The sequence below is a fragment of the Tupaia chinensis genome, unplaced genomic scaffold, assembly GCF_000334495.1.
Source record: "Tupaia chinensis unplaced genomic scaffold, TupChi_1.0 Scaffold000706_1, whole genome shotgun sequence".
In the NCBI taxonomy this organism is placed as follows: Eukaryota; Metazoa; Chordata; class Mammalia; order Scandentia; family Tupaiidae; genus Tupaia; species Tupaia belangeri.
In genome coordinates, this window is record NW_006160229.1 from 1896194 (window position 1) to 1916326 (window position 20133).

Genomic DNA, 20133 nt, shown 5'->3' on the forward strand with positions numbered 1-20133 from the left:
CCTGTCGCTGTGGCGGGAAAGAAGCCCCAGGGCTGAGGGAGCCGGCACCCCGGGTTCGGCCGAGCTGGCGGTTGCGACTGGAGGCCGGGCAAAGTTTGGAGATGGCCTAGGACGCCCATCTTTAGGGTGTTAGAAAAGCCAGGGCAGGGCAATCGCCAGGGTGGGCTGGGTGGATGTGTAGACGGGAGGAAGCTGCACCGCTACTGTGGTTGCTGCCGGCGCACGGTCTGAAGCCTCACCTAGGACTGAACGCCCCAGACAGCGAACCCTTAGAATATAGAGGAGACCAGCTGCAGCTGGGCTAACCCGGTCCACGTCTGGTCTACTCACTTCCAAACTGCCAGAAATCGGAATTTCATTTCACTGGGAGTTTGAGGTAGGGAACAGCGATTTCTGCCTAGCGAATTTTTTTTAGTAATGTTTACTCCTAAAGGGTACATTAAGAATGGAGCGAAACGGGGGCCATTTACTTCCATGCTGCTATTTGTAGCAACTTCCTTAATTGCAAGAGGAGGTGGCGGGAATAGGATTTTATTTCTGCCAATGGTGTGAAAGAAAGGGTTCCTCTACAAATTTTGATTTTTCTGTAGTGAAGAAACAGAGTGTGCTTCCCCCCCCCCACAACATTCTATGTTTTAAACTAATTGATTTGGTTCTTTTCATGTAATTTTTCGATATCACAGCATTGCTAACATATTTTTCATAGGTCATATAAATTTGCTGTCATTTTTCCTGCATTTAAAGTAATGATTTTAATCCATTTTTAGAATATCATTATCACAATAGCACTAGGTTAATGTGTGTCTAAACGTTTACCTCGTCCAGAAACATGCAGTATGAAATTGGAGCAGGTTATTACCTGTGGCACAGAGCAGTAGAGGTTGTATGTATCAGGGATCTTGAAATCTGTAGGAAGTGGCTTGTACTAGGTGTTTTGCTACAGCAAGTGACTATAATTTGTTTCTCACATTTAGCCCAAGAATGTAAAAGGATGTACTTCATAGTTACAGTTCACGTAGATTCTTGTGATCTTGGAGTGTTGTTTAGGGGTGACAGAACAGGGAAAGGTGATAAGAGCTAATTGCAATATTTGGGAAAAGGATCAGTTTTTCATATGGCACTCATGCAGTTTCAGACAACTGGACTCGGGATCATAATTCATTAGCTTGAAATTAAGATGTTGAAATACTGGTTTTTTTTTTTTTTCCTTAAGAATTTGAACATTTGAAGCCAAACAACCTGAGTATTGGTCTGAAAGTCCCCTTTGCTTCCCTTTTGCTTAATAGTGATCTGCATTGTACCAGAGCCTAGTAATTAAGCAGTGTTGGCCCAGGAAGCCAGGGCATGCAGTAGAATTTGCAGCAGTTGTTGAGATGCCAGCCTGCAGGTTGGAGGCTAGTACTTTGCATCCCTAACCAAAATCTCTGCAGAGGATCACTTTTGCTCATAGTGAAGTGAGTTTTGACCTTATTGCTTCTGCTGAAATGTCCAGCTGCTTACATTTTCCTGCACAACCATGACTGTGGTAAGTCCCAGGAATTTGTGCCAGTGCAGTAAGCTAGAAGGTTCTTAGGAGTTGTTTTTGAGCCCTAGGCATAGGGGAAGGAATTGATCTGCAAACCATTGGACCAGATATTGAATAATACTCCTCACTAAACAATGGCTTCACAATTCTGAAGGGTCAAATTTAGATCACTTAGATGAATAAAGCACATGCTATCCTCATCTTTTGCCTCACAGAGATTTGAGGGCCACTCCCATTTAAATCACTAGAAGGGTGAAATTAAAGATTTAGATAGGGACTTTGAGATTTGCACAGCAATGTAGATGTCACCCAAGTTTTGCACTGTATTATGATTGTTCCAGTATTTTGGAAATAGAGCTATAAATTCCTTTCAAAGTCCGTTGTGTATTTTTGTGTACCTTTTTGTGTCTGAAATTGGCTTTGGATGTGGAAAAAATTACAGTGCTGTTTATTGTGGTTTTGGTCATTGAAAACTACAGACTAAATGTCAGAAGTGGGTTTTCTTTGTATTTTAAACCTGACATGGGTAGTATGCTTAGGAGCAGTGAGTAACATTTTTTCTATTGCTCAGTTGTGTTTAATGAATCATTTTTTAAAAAGCCATTTATTTTCCCAGGTTCTCCAATTTCAAGCTAAAAGAAATAGTTATTCATTGTGTTTTTTAAAGACACATCCTTGATGTATTTGCTGTTAATAATTGTGTTCCTTTCTTTTTGATGACTTATGACTCTCCTTTTGTCAATTTTGAGGTACAAAGAAATTGGTAGATTTTGTGTACAACATTTGGGATTTAGGCATTTAGGGAGTGTCTTAAAAGATTGAAGAGTTGGATATATCTGAGTGCAATAAAATCACTGCCTGTTCTCAGTCAACATCTTTATAAATATAATAAATAAATAATAGTAGCTTTGTTAATATGATCCATGTATTTGAAAGGCATATGTAATCAAACTCTGAGCTAGTTGAGATTTGAAGATCATGGACTTTTATGTTATTTTGCCTTTTTTACTCTTAATGAAATTTCTAGTGATTGTAGCAGCACTTTCACATAGCTATAAAGGTTTACTGTAAGTCTAAACAACAAAAATTCCCCCCTCTTTTTGGCTTATTAAATGATTTTATGCTAAAGATTCTAAATAAAACATTTTTTGATAGAGAACTTAGCCAAGTAGATGCTATCAATTTAGTTTTCCTGAAAGGGATATCTAACAGGTATGAATATTTCTATATCATTGGCACAGAACAACATAATCATGAGTGTGAAATACTGGTATAAATTTACATCTGATTCTAGAAGCTTTCAAACTGCTTTGGTTTCATAAAGCATGCAGTTTTTAGTAATGATATTTTATAGAAAAGGTTTTATTGAAGAGTCACAGGACTAGAAAGAAATCAGACTACATAAAGAAGAATGACAACTCAAAGTAAGACTAAAATATACAAAATAAGGACTGATGAAATAGATAGCTAATTTATTACTTTGAGTCCAAGGCAAGGCCAGTATAATGAAGCAATAGATGGAGGCACTTAACAGAATAATTCAGTAATTGCTTTTTTTTTTCCCCCAGCAGCAAAAAGGTTATTTTCCTTCCTCAAATTATCAAACTAATTAAACTGGGGGTAGGGACAGTTTAATGCATCCTTTTTTCCTGTTTCATTTTACTAGTGACTTTAAGCTGACATTGCTGAGCATCAAAAATACTGACTTTATTTTGTTTATAAATACAGGTGCTTGCATGTGTTGCAATATTTTTACATCTACACAAGCAAGTATTACAGATGGTCTGTGCATCTTGGCTTCTGCCAGGTAATTCATATACAGCTAGGTTTAACAATTGAATTTGACCCTACTTAAAAGAAACTTTTTTATCTTACTGTGTTATAATTGCCTTTAACTTGTGCTCTCCCTAGACCAGTCTTTTTGAACTGAAAGAGAATTAAGCCCTAATGCCTTAGGGCATGCATTGTGTGTAATAAAATTAACTTCTTTCCTGTGCAACTGGAAATGAGAAACCCCAACTGAGAAAGGCTGTCCTAGACTGTACAGTAACTGTGGGTAGGGACAGTTTAATGTATCCTTGGCCTCTGGCATAGCACCTCATACCTAGTAGGTATTCAGGAAATGTTTGTTGAAAGAATTACTTATATATAAGTTTCACATAAATAATATTATTTACTTACAGATAATGATTTATAGTTATCTTCATTTTATCCAGAATGATTGAAGAATTAGGAGTTCTGGTTAATTGGAGTATACCATATACTGGTTCTCAGTTTTCTAAGAATTAGAATAACTGCATCTAGGGGCAAAAGGTATAGTGGTTAAGGTATGGAATCCCATATGGCTGACTATAGTTCACGTCCTGGACCCTGTGGCTTGAAAATCATGCCTGGTTGTGTGTGTGTGTGTGTGTGTGTGTGCGCGCGCATCCAAAATCCTAAGAGGAGAATGGGGAAGAAGGGATTGCAGCATGGACATCCCTTATCCCCCAGGGGGGTGATATATATCATATAGCATAGTATTTTATCCTCTGAAAAGGAAATTATTTTAAGTGCTATGTACTTACCTCTATCCCCATCTGAAATATAAAATTTCTTGGTGGCTCTTTCCTCAGCTCATTATTTTTCATCTGTTACTACTGACTCAAACAGTGTTGTCAATTCAGTTCAAAACAATTCAGCAAGTATTTATTGAACATGTATTGTTCATGATGATATATGGTAGTTGCAAGATCATTATCAAGAACATTGTTCTGATTTTTCCAAGAATACCTTGGTGAAGAAGGGACTAGGAAAACATTCTCACCTTAATACTTTAAGACAACATTTAATAGAAGTTAAAAAACAAATGATATCTGCTTGAATGAGTAGGCCTCACCAAGACTCCCATATTCCATTAAATAAATATGAAGCAAGAAATCAATGAGTCTGTACTTCACAAATACAGATTAACCTTCTAAATCTGGATATGTATGGTCCAACATAATCTCTAAACCACATCTTCTTTAATCAAGAAGTATGCAGAACCAGCAATCCATCCATATACTGCAGTAATTGAGGGGCGGTTTGCCAATGTGCTGGCATAGGGCATCCATGCCCATATCTGCAGTGAGCACTCATTCATCATTAAGCTGCAGTAGTGTTAACATATGCTGCAGTTGTACTAACATGTTGATCTATCCTTACACCAGACCCAGAAGGTAAATGTTAAATGAACGGAAATAAACTCAAGAGCAGCACCTAATTCACTTGTGAGAGCCCAAAACCTTCCTCTACCCAACCAGAAAAATTTCTCCAATCTCAAAGACTACAGGTATAAAAGGTTAATCTGTATAAAGCACTATAGATGTACAGGGTATTCTACCTCATTGAAGAAAAAAAATCATATTTTTAGTTTATATCGTATGTGCTCACCCTCTTAGAGAAAACTGATGAACCATGCCAGACAAACAGTCAGTCCTGATTGTTTCTGTCACTTAATAAACTAGTATTCAAATTCATTCAGTAGGTTAGTGTTCTGCAAATGATGTGGACAAATGGAAATTAGTAGGGATTCTTCCAGGGGCCACCGGCCATTCTTTACCTTCCAGAACCCAATGCTTAATGGGTACGTAATTGGCAGTTTGTGTGAAGAAACAAGCTCATTTGGGTGCATCAATATGAAAGTAGCCAGCTTCACCAGCCCAAATCTAACCTTTGTTAAAAGTCCATTAAGGACACTGGAAACTATCTGATGCACAGGCACTCAGTATTACCCATTAAATAGTTGAATTATTAACAATAATTATAAACAAAATAAACAGGAAGTCCTTATAGAATGTATTTAGGAGACATTCAGAGTTTTATGTTACTTAATCAGTAAAAGATCAAGGAGAAAAAAGATCAGAACTATTCTCAACTTGTGTAAAAATTGTTTTCAAGTTATAGTGGTTCATTTCTGAATAGGCCTCCCACCTTGCACAGGGTCAGCCTAGAATCTATTTGCAAAAAATGGACTGTCATGTATAAGTCATAATGAAAGTGTCAAATGCAACAAATTCCTTTTTATCTGACATCCAAACAACCAGAAAATAACAGATTGTACAATATATTTTTGGTACAAAGTCAAATGACAAGCAACTATTTAACAGTTAACCTATTCATAAGATCAGATTTCCTGGTATATCCCAAACGTATTAGATATCAGTACAGTTACCTTGCTCGCTACATCTTTAGCTATACATATAATGATAATTAAAGTCTGTCTCACTTACTCATGTGTCCCCAGAATCTATCATAGTGCCCAGTACCTGGTAGGTCCTCAGTGAGTATTTGTTGAATGAAATAATGCTCTACAAAACAATGAGATGCCCTAAGTGACCTAAGAAAGATTACACTATGGTTAGTATACCTTCAGGATTAGATGCATTTACCCTTTTTTTAAAAAAAATTTATATTTCTATCCAGAGAGAAATGCACCCCTAATAGGATCCTCACATGATAAACCTCTCTCCAGCCCTGCAGCCAGCCAGGATCTTAGGAGCACCCAACAGTGCACCGGGCATGCTGAGATAGAGCCTGGACAGGAACCTGGAGCTTTTCCATGTGGTTTCCAGCATTGTGAAGCCGCATCCCTACTGCCTATGCCACTGTGGCCAAGCCTAAATGTATGTATGTATTTATATTTATATGTTTTTTGGAGGATAGCCATGGAGAGCACGTGCTCACTGGAGAGACAATGAGAGGGAGAGTGAGAAATCACCACCCTGGGGGAATGGCCATGCCACAATCCCTTTTTCCCAATTCTTCTCTTAGGATTTTGGGCATACGTACACCAGGCATGATTTTTAAGCCGCAGGGTCCAGGATTGAACCATGGTCAGCCATATGGGATTCCATATCTTAACCACTACACCTGCTGGCCCTAGATGTAGTTATTCTAATTCTTAGAAAACTGGGAACCAGTATTTAGTATATTCAACCAGAACTCCTCATTCTTCAATCATTCTGAATAAAAAGAGGCTAACTATAAATCATTATCTGTAAGTAAATATCTATGTGAAACATATAAAAGCCCTTCTTTCAACAAACATTTACTGAGTACCTACTAGGTATGAGGTGCTGTACTAGAGATCAAGGATACATGAAACTGTCCTTATCCACAGCTGCTGTACAGTCTAGGACAGCCTTTCTGAGTTGGGGTTTCTCATTTCCAGTTGCACAGGAAAGAAGTTGATTTATTATATATATTATCTATCTATCTAAATCTATATTGATGTGTGTGTGTGTGTGTGTGTGTGTATTTTTTTTCCTTTTGGCCAGAGGGTGTATGCCCTTGCCAGATGGAGAGAGAGAGAGAGTAAGCAAGCATGTGAGCATCCCCCCAGTGGGGCATGATTGTGCCACAATTCTTTTTTCCCCCTCTAATTCTCCATCCAGTCAGGATTTGAGGCTCACACGCACTTGTGCCTGGTATGTTTTTCAAGCTGCTGGGTACAAGATTTGAACGTGGGTTGACATGTGGGATCTCATTACCTATGCACAGGGCTTAACTGTTGTGCCTGTGGGACTGACCCTACACTATACTTATCAATATTTTAAATGAGAAATAATAATAATAACAATTAGGCCCACTTAAAAAAATAATCAGAGGGCCAGGCAGTGGTGTGGTGGTTAACATGGCTGGATTCCATGTGACTGACTACATACATATTCAAGTCCTGGATGTGAAGGCTTGAAAAACACATTTGTGTGCATGTTCCATATTCCCAGAGAATGGAGGAGAAATAATTGTTGCATGGCCAGCCCCCCTGGGGAGTCCTTTCTCACTTTCCCACTCTCTTTCTGTCTCCAGTAAGTACATGTGTCTTCTAGCAAATTAAAAATAAAAAGGTAGTCAGAAAAAGTTTGTAATTTACTTGAGGCTGTTTTCTCTACCCACCAGAAAATCTTTAACTCCTTCCCATTTGTTGGACATTCATAGAACACTCTGTAATGAATTTACTCTCTTCAACTTCTAAAATTGTAAGCAACTTCTAAAATCGTAAGCAAATTTATTTTATTTTCTCTAATGCAGTTAATCTTATATTTTCTGTTGACACCAGTGCATCAAATCTATTTTGAAAATCGAAGTTGCATTGTTAATTCTCTCAAAGGCTGTATGTATATCGTTTGACTTACCATAGTAGGTGTGCTTTATTTGGATTTAGATACCACTTAGTATTTGGTGTTGGAGATGTAAGATACTTTCCTCTGTTTGCATCTAGTCACCATCAGCTGAGTAGATACCTGTAGCAAGAAGGCAGAGCAAACCAGAGGAACTGGAGTTTAAGGGGTTGGAAAGCAATCCCCTTAAGGGATTATGTTGTGAAATGAGTATAAATTTTGTTAAAAGAGATACTGCATATTCTGCTTCTGTTATTTACCTAGCTTGAGAAGTTGGGAACTGAAGACTGATTCACATATGTCAAAATGTTTCTCAAAATGTGGTCCTTGAATCATTTGAATAAAATTTTAGGATGCGTATTATAAACATAGATTCCTTGGCCTCAATCCTACTGGATCCAAGTCTTTGTATAGGCCCCAAAAATTAAGTTTAATTTTTAGCAAATACTCTAGGTGGTTCTTAGGCTCACTAAAATTTTTGAACACACATGTAATATAGTAAACACTGAAATATTTATTTTCTGATCACATACTCTGTTCACCTCTCTGAACTTCAATTTCTTCACTTATATAACAGATATGATAATATATACTTCACAAGGTTGTTTGAAAACATGTTTAGTAGACTATTTGATGCTACACTAATCGTGTCAGAGGAACCCAAAATTACTGATTTTGAAGGTTCTATGGTAGGACTAACAGGACTCAATGTAGAGGTATATTCAGGACTGTAATTTATTTATTTATTTATTTTTTAGTTTTGAGGTTTTTGCTTTAGGGCATGTGTACTTGTTGGAGAGATGGAAAGTAAGAAATTACCCATCAAGGGGAGATGGCCATGCCACAGTTGCTTCTCCTCTCTTCTCGGGACTTTGGGCATGTATGCACACACGCCCAGTGTGAGGTTTAAACCACTGGGTCCAGGATGCAACTACATGAGATTCCAGCAACATAACCATTACACCATCTGCTGGTCTCAGGACTATAATGTATTACAGTAAGTGGATACAAAGCCAAATCAATAAACAGAAAAGATAGATGGGGCCATGGCAAGAAGGAATCACTTGCAAGCTTCCAACAGTCCTCTTCCACTTAAGTTACATAGGGCATGCCTAATTCTTCCAGCCAGCAGTGGTGACAACTTGTGTGAGACGTTGTCTACCAGGAAACTTGTTACAGCCTCAGTACCTAGGGATTTTACTGGGAGGTGGTCACATAAGCATCCTCTGTTTGATCTGTACCACAATTTTAGACTCCATGAAGGAAAGCAGATATTCCACTTAAACCATGATGATTGTACAAACTGTTTAGTTAGGCACAGCTAGCCACTTTTACCAGTTAGGGTGGTCAGAACCCTTCTGAAATCAGAGTTCCCAGACAGCATCCAAGGACCACACTTGCATGCAGGCTTTTTTTTTTTTTTAAACAATAGTGTTCTGAGGGGCAGGTAGGTGGTGTGGTGGTTAAGGTGTTGGACTCCCACGTGGTCAACCAAGGTTCGAGTTCCGAACCTCAAGGTTTGCTTTGCTATTTTCCCTTTCTTTCTCTCTGTCTCTCTCTCTGGTCAAATTAAACAAATAATAATGATGATAATAAATGAAATAAAATAATTCTTATAAAAAGAATAGTAGTCTGAAGCCCACTATGTTAACTTTTTCCATCACAGTAATGCTATGACACACTGACATTTTTCAAATAACTTGTCCAAGATGATAAAGTCAATCAAAAGCAGAGTGCAGTATATCTGAGACTCCCAGGAATTACACCTGCTTTTCATTGCTGCCCACAGCCATGCTTCTCAATTATAGGTCATTCCTTTTCATATTGTTGAAAGCATTCACTGTTTGTCACTTGCAGCAGAAGATCAGCTTGCCGGTGGTAAATTGGTGCACCCAGTGGGGGAGCCAGGAAGTATTGATGTTTCTGCCAGTTTAGCGTCAACACTTGCTGGTTTCCTCTCTGGAGCATCACCAAGTTCGTGGATTTCCATTTTTCCTGACTTTTGGACCTTTGTTACTGCCCCTGCCCCTCCTGTTCCATTCATTTGCTCATATTCCCAACACTTGTTTGTGTCATTACTTCATCCCTTTCTGTATCTTTTGGGTAATAGAATTCTGAATAGTGGGTATATTGAAGAGTATTTTGTCAGAGAAAACTATAGAAAAAAATCCAAAAGGCAAAAATTATTTGACTAATAGTTTTATAGTAATATGTACATATATTGTTTTATTTCAGACTGGTTTTTGAGTTTTGTAGTTATGGGAAACTCCAGGGCTCAGTCTCTGTTTTTCCTTAAGTTTTAGCCTTTTTTACTGTTATCATAAAGGAAAATTAGCAGTTCCTTTACAATTTGACCAAAGACAAAATAAGGAAATCATACTGGAAGGTGCAGTAATCCCACAGATCCACAGGGAGCAGAAGCCAGGAGGGAACCATCACAAATACGTAACAGCTGGATAGAGGTGGTTATGTAAGCTACACCTGTTGTGTAAGCAGTGGGGTTGTTCCTTAAGCTTCACAATTAATGTAGTTTGTGGAAATGTGGATTAAGGGATCTATAGTATAGTGCACAGTTTACTTTGGCTTCTTTTCTGGAACCATTCATATGAACCCTGAGCTTTAGCCTATTGGTGTTGTAGAGGTGCGTAAGGCAATGGTCCTGCTCTTGTGGCTTGCAGTTTGGCAGAAGAGATAGAAGACACATACAGGATCAACCTACACACAGGCCAGTAGGTTTTCAGTGCCATCCTTCTGAGGGGCACACTTAGTAAGTGCAGTAGGGATTCTGTAGGAGGCACTGGCTCTCACTCTGACTGTAGCGACTTAAGAGTTTTGTAGAGGAAGTAGCATATGAACTGGGCCTTTGGGGGAACTAAAAGACTGAAGGTCATGGGATTTCAGGGATAGGCAACCTCACTACAGGAACAATCTAATTATCTGAGCAGTGGTGCAGCGTTATTGTTATGGCACTTAGAGCAGGAGATTCAGTCAATTTAGAGGACATAGCTTCCAATTCCACATGAGTTTGAGCTATTATAACCAATGCCATGGACTGAGAGGCTTAGAAACAACATTTATATCATAGTTTTTTTTTTTTTGAGAGGTTTTTGCCATACGGCACGTGTGCTCTCCAGACAGACGGAGAGACAGAAAAAGTGAGAAATCACCCCCCGGGGGGATGGCCATCATGCCACACCCCCTTCTCCTCCATTCTCCTCTCAGGATCTTGGGCACACGCGCCCGGCGTGAGTTTTAAGCCACCGGGTCTGGGACGTGAACCGTGATCGACTACATGGGAGTCCAGTGACATAGCCATTACGCTAACTTCTGGCCCCCTATATTCTTGAGGCTGAAGTATAGTTCAACAGAATGCCATGGTTGGGTTTTGATGAGGCCTTTTTTCCAGGTTGCCAGCTCCCATTGTCTTGTATCCTTACATGGAAGAAAGGCAAGAAAGTTCTCAGGGCTTTTTTATAAGGGCACTAATCCCATTCATGAGGGTTCCACCCATAATAATGGAATTCCAAAGGCCCCACCTTCTAATTCCATCACATTGGGGGTTAGGATTTCAACATAAAAACTTTGGAGACACACAAACATACTTCATAACACAGCAGAAAGACTGTAACCTTATCTTCAATGCCTTGTGTTTGCTGTAGTAAAAAATAGACTTTAAGGAGGGGGAGGGAGAATGAGTGCTAAAATTAGATATCAGGTAGCTTTAGGTCTCTATGACAACAGCTGTAGGAATCTTCCCATAGACACTTTTTTGAAACTCATGACTTTGGTGAATCCATGTCCTCAATTTTATGATTTGGTACAGGAACAATAAGATAGGGACTGGGATGAAATAGGCATTGGGAATAACTATACATGAGACTACTTCATATAATATGACTGGTTACTTTAATTCTCCTTAAGCGATAGGTGCATACTTCTAGGAACTTTTACTACATGGGGACGGACAGGGTGGGGGTTATTTTGGATACTAATACTTGCTTATTTATAAAGCTGAGGATCAGGCCTTAGCCTGAGAGCACATTCCTTATTGTAATACTTCTAGGAGGAGACTTCAGAAAGTTCTTGGAAAATGTAGTTACAGTTCAAGTTTATTTTAGTGTCAAAATTTTTGAAATCCATGTGTAGCTTTTTCATGTTTTCTATTAGCTTTTTAAAGACTTCCCTGTATTAGATACATGGCCTTTACTAGACATTCACACCTTGACCATATTTTTCTGACTTGCCAGAATGTGAATTACATCTCATTTCATTGTCAATTCATCACCATACCCAATAGAGGCCACTTTTCCTTTACCATCATAATTGCCACTCTAATTCAAGTCATCAGCATCTCACCTCTTTCATGTTTGTTCCTCTTCTAGTCTTCTCCATTTCAATAAATGGCATCATTTTCTACCTAGTGGCTCAAGCTAGAAACCTACCTTTATGTTCCCCTTTCATTTTATTCTTTACATGTAATCTGACAGCAATAGGTTCTGTTTCTGAAAGTGTTCTCAAGTCTGTCCACTTCTCTTTATGCCTACTCCTACCACAATTCAAGTCCAAGCTACTGCCATCATTTAGCACAACCATTGCAATAGATGATTTTATCCACTCCTCTCCCAGTCCATCCTTTATGCAGTACTAGAGGAATATTTTCTTTTTTTAAAAAGAAGTTTTTTTTTTTTTTCATGAATGAGAGACTCAGCGAAACCAAAAGGTAGCACTCTCAGTGGCTATTGATGTCAGGATCCACCCCAAGCTTCAGCTAGCCCTGGATGATGGGCACTTGCCTGCCTGGCATACTCAAGGAGGTCTCTAGATGCAATCTTCCCATGGAACCTTCCCATGTGGGTAAGCTTCATAGAGATCATAATCATATCTTTTTGTCTTTTTTTTCTTTCTCATAGGACATGTTTACTCACCAAAGAGACAGTGAGAGGGAAAGTGAGATATCACCCCCAGCGGGGATGGCCACACCACAATCCCGTCTTCTCCATTATCCTTCTAGGATTTTGGGCATGTACGCACACGTGCCTGGTGTGAATTTCAAGCCACCAGGTCCAGGACTCAAACTGCAGTCAGCCATATGAGAGTCCAGCACGTTAACCACCATGCCACCTGCTGGACCCTAAGCATTGTGTTTGACTGTTGTGCTACTGTCTTGCTTTGTGTATTTTCTAAATGCATACCTGGAGGCCTTCAATGACATTCCACTGCTCTCTGGATAAATGTCTTGCTGATACTGCTCTCTTCCTTTTTTTTTTTTTCCATTAACTTTTAAAAATTGAGCTACATCACTAAACTCCTACATTGCCAACTGTGGTTCGAGTCTTGGACCTATTGGCTTGAAACTGATGCCAGGCGCATATGCGTGTGTTCCCAAGATCCCGGGAGGAGAATGGAGGAGAAGGGATTGCAGCATGGCCATCCCCCCAGGGGGTGATTTCTCACTTACCCTCTCACTATCTCTGTCTCTCTCTCTGGTGAGTGTACATACCCTAAGGCAAAAACCTCTGCAAAAAAGTTGAGATACAATTCATGTAACATAACATTCGCCATTTTAAAGTGTACACTTGGGGCAGCAGGTGGCATGGAGGTTAAGGCAGCTGGATACCACATGGCTGACTATGTGGTTTGAGTTCCAGACCCAGCAGCTTGAGAAACACACTGGGTGCTTGTGCATGTGTACCCAAAATCCTGAGAGGAGAATGGAGAAGAAGGGATTGTGGTGTAGCCATCTCCCTGGTAGGTTGATTTCTCACTTTTTCTCTCTCCTCTCTCACTTTCTATTTCCCCAGCCAGCACACATGCCCTAAAGCAACAACTAAAAATAAATAAAGTATACATTTAAGTGATCGGGCAACCATCACAGCTATTTAATTCCAGCACACTTCCATTACTTCAAAAAGAAGACTGGTGTTAGCTATTTGTCCCAGTCCCCCACCCTCAACCCCTGGTAACCACCAGTCTACTTTTTTTTTTCTTTTTAGTTTTGCTGTAGGGTCTGTGAGCTAGCCAGAGAGAGACAGAGAGAAATAGAGAAAGTGAGATAGCACTCCCTGGGAAGATGGCCATGCCACAGTCCCTTTGCTATTTCTCCTTTCAAGATTTTGAGCATGCATGCACATGGACCTGGTCTAGTTTTCAAGCTGCTGGGTCTGGGATTCGAATCTCACAGTCAGCTATGGGGGATCTTGTCTCTTTAATCACTACACCACTGGCTCTGCTCTCATGATTCCTTTTAAGAGTTTTATAGTTTTTGGTTTAGCTTATAGGTCTTAAACGTAGGTCTTTAATCCACTTTCAGTTATTTTTTCTGTATAGTGTCTAACTTCATGCTTTTTCATGTAGATGGCTGGTTTTCTCAGTGCTATTAGTTGAAAAGACTCCTTTTACCTGTTGAGTGGTCCAGGCTCCCTTGCTGACCATATTTCTAGGTTCTATATTTTATTCCATTGGTTTGTATGCCTGTCTTTACACCAGTGTGGTTTTACTTCCATACATTTGAATACATATTATTTTGTAATATTTTGAAATCAGGAAGTGTGAGAACCCTAACTTCCTTCTTTTTCAAGATTGTTTTGATCATTTGGAATTGAGATTCCATATGGCTTTATGGTGAGTTTTTCTATTTCTGCAAAAAACCTCCACTTTATGTGTTCAATTGCCATAGAACCTTTGTACATTACATTTCCCTTGCCTGATACACTTCTTTCTGTAGTCAGTTACTTGAACTTTTAGTCATCTCTCAGAGCTTAGGGAGATCATCCACTTCTGTTCTTAATTCTCCCCTCAGACAGTTCCAGGTTCCCTGGTTCTCTTAGTACTATGAACCTTTCTTTACTATTGTCTTTACATTTGAATATATTTGTTTGCTAGCTTACTTAGCATCTAGTCTCCCGCTGCATAGTAAGCTCCATGAAGGTAAGAACTATGATTGTTTTTGCTCATTGCTATATCTCAAGTGCCTTAGTGCCTGTCATATAGTATATGCTTAATAAATGTTTGTAGAATGAGTGAAATGATTCCTATTTATATTTCTGATCATATTTACCATTTATGACATACACTTACAGAGCTTGACTGAGAGGTCAGATTGTCTAGTCTTCTTTTTTTTTGAAGTATTTTATTTAACTTTATTTATTATTTCCATTTGACCAGAGAGGGACAGAGTGAGAGAGAGAGGGAAAGTGAGAAAGCAAACCACCAGGTCCAGCACGCGAACTACAGTCGGCTATGTGGGAGAACAACACCCTTAATGACCACAGCACCTGCTGGCACTGGATTGTCTACTTTAGACATCATTATTGTATTCAGTTACTGAAGTTATTTTGGGGTTAGCTTCATGGCCTGGTGCTTAAGGCAGGAGATCCTATATGGCCATCCATGCAGTTTGAGTATTGGACCCAGCAGCTCAAGAAACACAATGGGCACGTGTATATGGATGCACAAAATCCCAAAAGGTAGGAGAAATGGAGGAGAAGGGATTGCGGCATGACCTTCCCTGTGAGAGGAGGTACCTTTTCTTCTCCCTTTCTCTGTCTAGCAAGTGTGCATGCCTCTAGCAAAAAGAAAAAAAAAATGTTGTCTTACTCATACTTTAGAAATGAAGCCATTTTCTCTACGTTTGTGTGCTGTATTTTATAATGCATGTAATGTTTCTTTCATTATAATTTTAAGTAATATCCTTTGCTGTAGTTAATGAATAACTATATTTGGGAGCATCACCATGGTTGTACACACATTTACAACATTAAGTTTCTCGAGCAATTTGCTAGTATACATATTTTTTTCCTCCATCAACATACATACTTTTAAATTTATTTTTTATTTACATTTAATCCCTGTACATCTTTAAAGTATACTTTAAATTTATTTTTTATTTACATTTAATCACTGTACATCTTTAAAGTATACAACATGGTTTTTCCCAGCATGAATACAGTGCATTATTACATTTTAAAAGTATGTAGTTCTGGGAACCAGCAGTTAGCATAATGGCTATGTCGCTGGACTCCCACATAGTCGACCACAGTTCGCGTCCTGGGCCCGGTGGCTTAAACTCACGCCGGGTGCGTGTGCGTGCGTGCCCAAGATCCCGAGAGGAGAATGGAGGAGAAGGGATTGCGGCATGACCATCCCCCCTGGGGGGTGATTTCTCGCTTTCTGTCTCTATGTCTCTGTCTGGTGAGCGCACACAGCCTATAGCAAAAACCTCTCCAAAAAAAAAGAAAAGTATATAGTTCACAATAAATACCATATGAGGTGATTTTTAATTTTTTTTTGGCCATAGAATACATGTACTCTCTGAAAACAGACAGAGTGAAATAGAGAAAGTGAGAAAGCACTGCTCCAGGGGGTTGTCCACACTCCACACCATAATCCCTTCTCCTCCATTCTCTTGGGATTTTGGGCATGTTTGCACACAGGCCCGGCATGTTTTTCAAGCAACTTGGTTGTGAGATCCAGCCGCCTTCACCACCATGCCACCATGCCACTGGCTGGCCCTTTAAGTTCTTTTAATTTTATTTTATGGTGAGTTTACTGCAATTTTAATGAGTACCAGTTATTTAGAAAGTGTATATCTCATTTAAGTTCTTTATTATAGAAAGATGGGAATAATCCTATTTTATGTTGATTAAAATTTGAAATGATCTTTTTTAATCCTTTTTTTCCCCCCATTTTATCATTACCTTTCAATATAGGTATTTATGTTCTGTTAGAATGTCTGTTCAGAAATAATTATCTCAGTAAGAGCCTTGAATTGCTAAGCCATGGTTTCATTTATATCCCAGGCTTATGGAATTATTCTAGTTGTAAGTTGTCTTTCTTTACCCTTAAAAAAAAAAAGGGCAGGAAAAGTTAGAGGGTTAAGTTACAGGAACTATTTTAAGTGCTTTACAAGCATTAACTTATTATATACACATGGTTGTTAGTCAAGACTCTCCAGGGAAGCATACATAGAAAGAAATTTATTATAAAGAAATTGGCTCACAGGGTCATGTGGGCTGACACAACCCAAGATCTGCAGTTGGCAAACTGGAGACCAAGGGAGATTGAATGGTATAAGTTTTCATCTGAAAACTGGTAGGCTAAAGACCCAGGAAGGATCAATGTTTCGTTCAGTTCTGAGGGCAGGAAAAATCAGTGTCTCAGCTGTAAGGTTATCAAGCAGGAGTTCTCCCTCACTAGAGGAAAGGTCAGAATTGTTTTTTAGAGGTTTTTGCCTTAGGGTGAATGTACTTGTTAGGGAGGGAGAAAGTGAGAAATCACCCCCCGCCAGGGGAGATATATGACTTTGTCACAATCCCTTCTCCATTCTCCTACTGGGATCTTGGGTATACATACATATGTGCTTGGCATGAGTTTGTCTCAAGCCATGGGTCTGGGACTTGAACCATGGTCAGTCATGTTGGAGTCTAGTGACTTAACTGCTATATCATCTGCTGGCCTCAAGGGAGTTCAGAATTTTATTATGTTTAGGCATTCAACTGACAGGATGAGGCCTAACTACATTAGGGAGGGCAAATAGTTAGTTAGTTCAAATGTTAATCTCATTAAAAAATACCCTCATGGACACATCTAGAGTAATGTTGGCCAAATATCTGGGTACCCCATGCCAAGCTGACATACAATATTAACAGTCATACTTATATTCTAAGATCATGTAAAGATAAATCAACAAATCTATATACCAGGAAATGGAAGACCGTACCATAGACCGTAACTATAGTTTGCTAGCTTTTCCATCTGTAAAATGAAAAGCTTGAACTGCTAGATGGTCTGTGAAGCTCAGCAAGTGAAAAAGGACCTTAGAGACCATTTAGTAGCCCAGCCTCTTCATTATAGCTGAGGAAATGGACAGAGAAAGGGAAGTAATTTACTAGTGATTATACAATAAATGAGAATTTAAAAGTAGACATTCCAGGCTCAGCTTTGTTACCTATATTCTCTGTTGTAAACTGTTAGGCCTTCTGGATGATCTATATCTAACTCTCTCCCAGGTTTATTTTTTTGGACTATTTTCTGATGGTTTCTTTCTTTTTCTGCTATAGGACACATGTTCTTCTGAGAGAGATAATCAGAGGTGGAAAGAGAAAGAAAGTAAGAAAGCATTGTGATCCCTTCTCTCTTTTCTCCATTCTCCTCTCAGGATTTTGGGCATGTATGGACATGTGCCTGGAATGTTTTTCAAGCTGCTGGATCCAGGACTTGAATCACACAGGCAGCCATGTGGGATCTTGTTGCCTTAACCACCACACCATCTGGCTGTTCCTCTGATGGGTTTTTATGTATTTTATTCTTCATTTCTCGTTCTCTTTATTGCTCATTTGACTATACTCTGTCCTAAATATTAATTTCCTCTTTAATAGTAATAATTGTGGGCTGGTTCTGTTGCCTAGGGGTTAAGGCAGCCAGGTTGCACATGGCCAGCTCCACAGTTTGAATCATGGACCAGTGGCTTGAAAACCATGCTGGGTTTGTTTGTGTGTGTGCATACCCCAAATCCTGGCAAGATGTAGGAATGGAGGAGAAGAAATTGTGTTGTGACATTTCCTGTGAGGGGGAGTGCTTTCTCCTCTCTCTGTCTCTCTTTAGGGAGTGCAAGTGTACACTCTGGCAAATTTGTTTTAAAGTAATGAATTTAGGAACTGGCAGGTGGCATAGTGGTTAAGGCCCAGGACTGCCACGTGGTTGACTGTGGTTCAAGTCCCAGACCTGGTGGCTTAAAAGTCATGCTGGGTTCATGTGCTCCAAATCCCAGGAGACTGGAGGAGAAGGGATTGCAGCATGGCCACCCTCCCTGGGGTTGATTTCTTGCTTTCTGTCTCTCTCTGTCCAGTGAGCACATGAACCCTATAACAAAAATCTCTCTCAGAAAAAAAAAAAAGAAGAAATGAGTTTGAACTGGATTGTCTATACATAGGATGAGAACAATGACAAATTTTAGGTGGTGCTATTTATGGCTCTTTAAAAAAAGAATTATTCATTTAATTTTATTTATTATTGTTATTTTTTACATTTGACCAGAAGAGACAGAGGGGATATGAGAAAGTAAGCACTAGGTCTGGGACTTGAACCATGATTGGCCCTGTGGGAGTCTAGTGCCTTAATCACCATGCCACCTGACACCCGCTGTTTATGGCGTTTAATAGTGGTTGTACTTCTTAGTTTTACTTTGATCAGAATGATTAGGGATCAAATGTAGCCCTATGCTTTTGTTAGTACTGTGCTCTAGAATTAATTAAACCCAACCCTGATTGCATTAAACTGTGATCTAGCAGCACTAACTGAAGAGAAGATTTTTGTTGATGCTAGAATATTATAGGCAAGTCTCCTGGGGAACAACACTGCTGCCTTTGCCAGTGACCACTTGCCATTATTTCCCAAAGGCACTCTTAACTCATCGCTACTCATGAACACAATTACAGTCTCTGACTTACAGTGGTTCAATTGAGGTTTTTTTTTTTCTCTTTATGATGATTTTTATCTGGATATAATGTCATTATAGTCGAGTTCCTTATGATGGGGTTATAGTTTCTACTGAATGCATATCACTTCTGCACTATTGGAAAGTTGAAAAATCATACATCAAATCATAAGTTGGAAACTGCTATATTAAATGTATTAAATACATTTTTCACTTCTGATATTTCCAACTTAGAATGGATTTCTAGGGATCTAACCCCAGCATAAGTCAAGGAATATTTGTATAGTTGCACAGAGGTGGACAGAGAGGTAGCCCTCCAATTGACTGAGTTACAGATGACAGGAGACAGAAGGTGGCAGTGGCAATTCGTATGTGTAGGTACACTTGAGAACCAATAGTAATTTGGTGGAACAGAATTGGGTGCCATGTTTGTTATAGGCAATGATTCATCCTAAAGATAATAGCCATGCCAAAGTAGTAGTTTCATGAAATGGAATCTGCAAATAAAATCTATTTAAAGAGTTATAATCATTTGTTAACTTAGGTTAGACCTTAGACCTTGATGGAAAAATATCACTAGAATATATAGCCCTGTTTTGGAATGGAAGGCAGTGCAATTAAAAAAAAATAGTCTTATACAAATTCAGACATAACTACTTATCAAAGATACTGATCAAGGCAGTGTAATCAAAATAAAATAAAATGTAATCAAATCAAAGGAATTATTAATGAACTTATAGAATCCATGTTTGGAATTTACACACACACACACATATATATATATTTTGTTTTTGTTTTTGTTTTTTTGCAATAGGGCTTGTATGATCACCAGAGAGAGATGGGGAGGTGGGGATGGCCACACCACAATGCCTTCTCTATTCTCTCAGGATTTTGTGCACATGCACATGTGCCTGATGTGATTTCCAAGGTACTGGGTCCAGGACTCAAACTGTAGAGTCAGCCCTGTGGGATCCAGCCATTTGCTGGCATAACCTCCATGCCAGCTCTTGAATTAATACTTTTAAGTACTC

At 39.1% G+C, this 20133-nt stretch overlaps 1 protein-coding gene and 1 non-coding gene across 2 annotated transcripts in view; both read left to right on the plus strand.

The window, feature by feature from the left end:
• Nucleotides 1-6085: 6085 nt before the first annotated feature.
• Nucleotides 6086-20133, plus strand: part of LOC102501475 (phospholipid-transporting ATPase IG-like) — a 348220-nt gene continuing 334172 nt past the window's right edge. Inside the window, 1 exon segment of the mRNA XM_027776689.1 lies at nucleotides 6086-6171. Within this exon segment, the coding sequence (XP_027632490.1) occupies nucleotides 6148-6171 (24 nt within the window). The 5' untranslated portion in view covers nucleotides 6086-6147.
• On the plus strand, nucleotides 9568-9625 carry MIR505 (microRNA mir-505). Its single transcript, NR_129387.1, has one exon. It is a non-coding gene; the product is annotated as a microRNA mir-505 (primary transcript).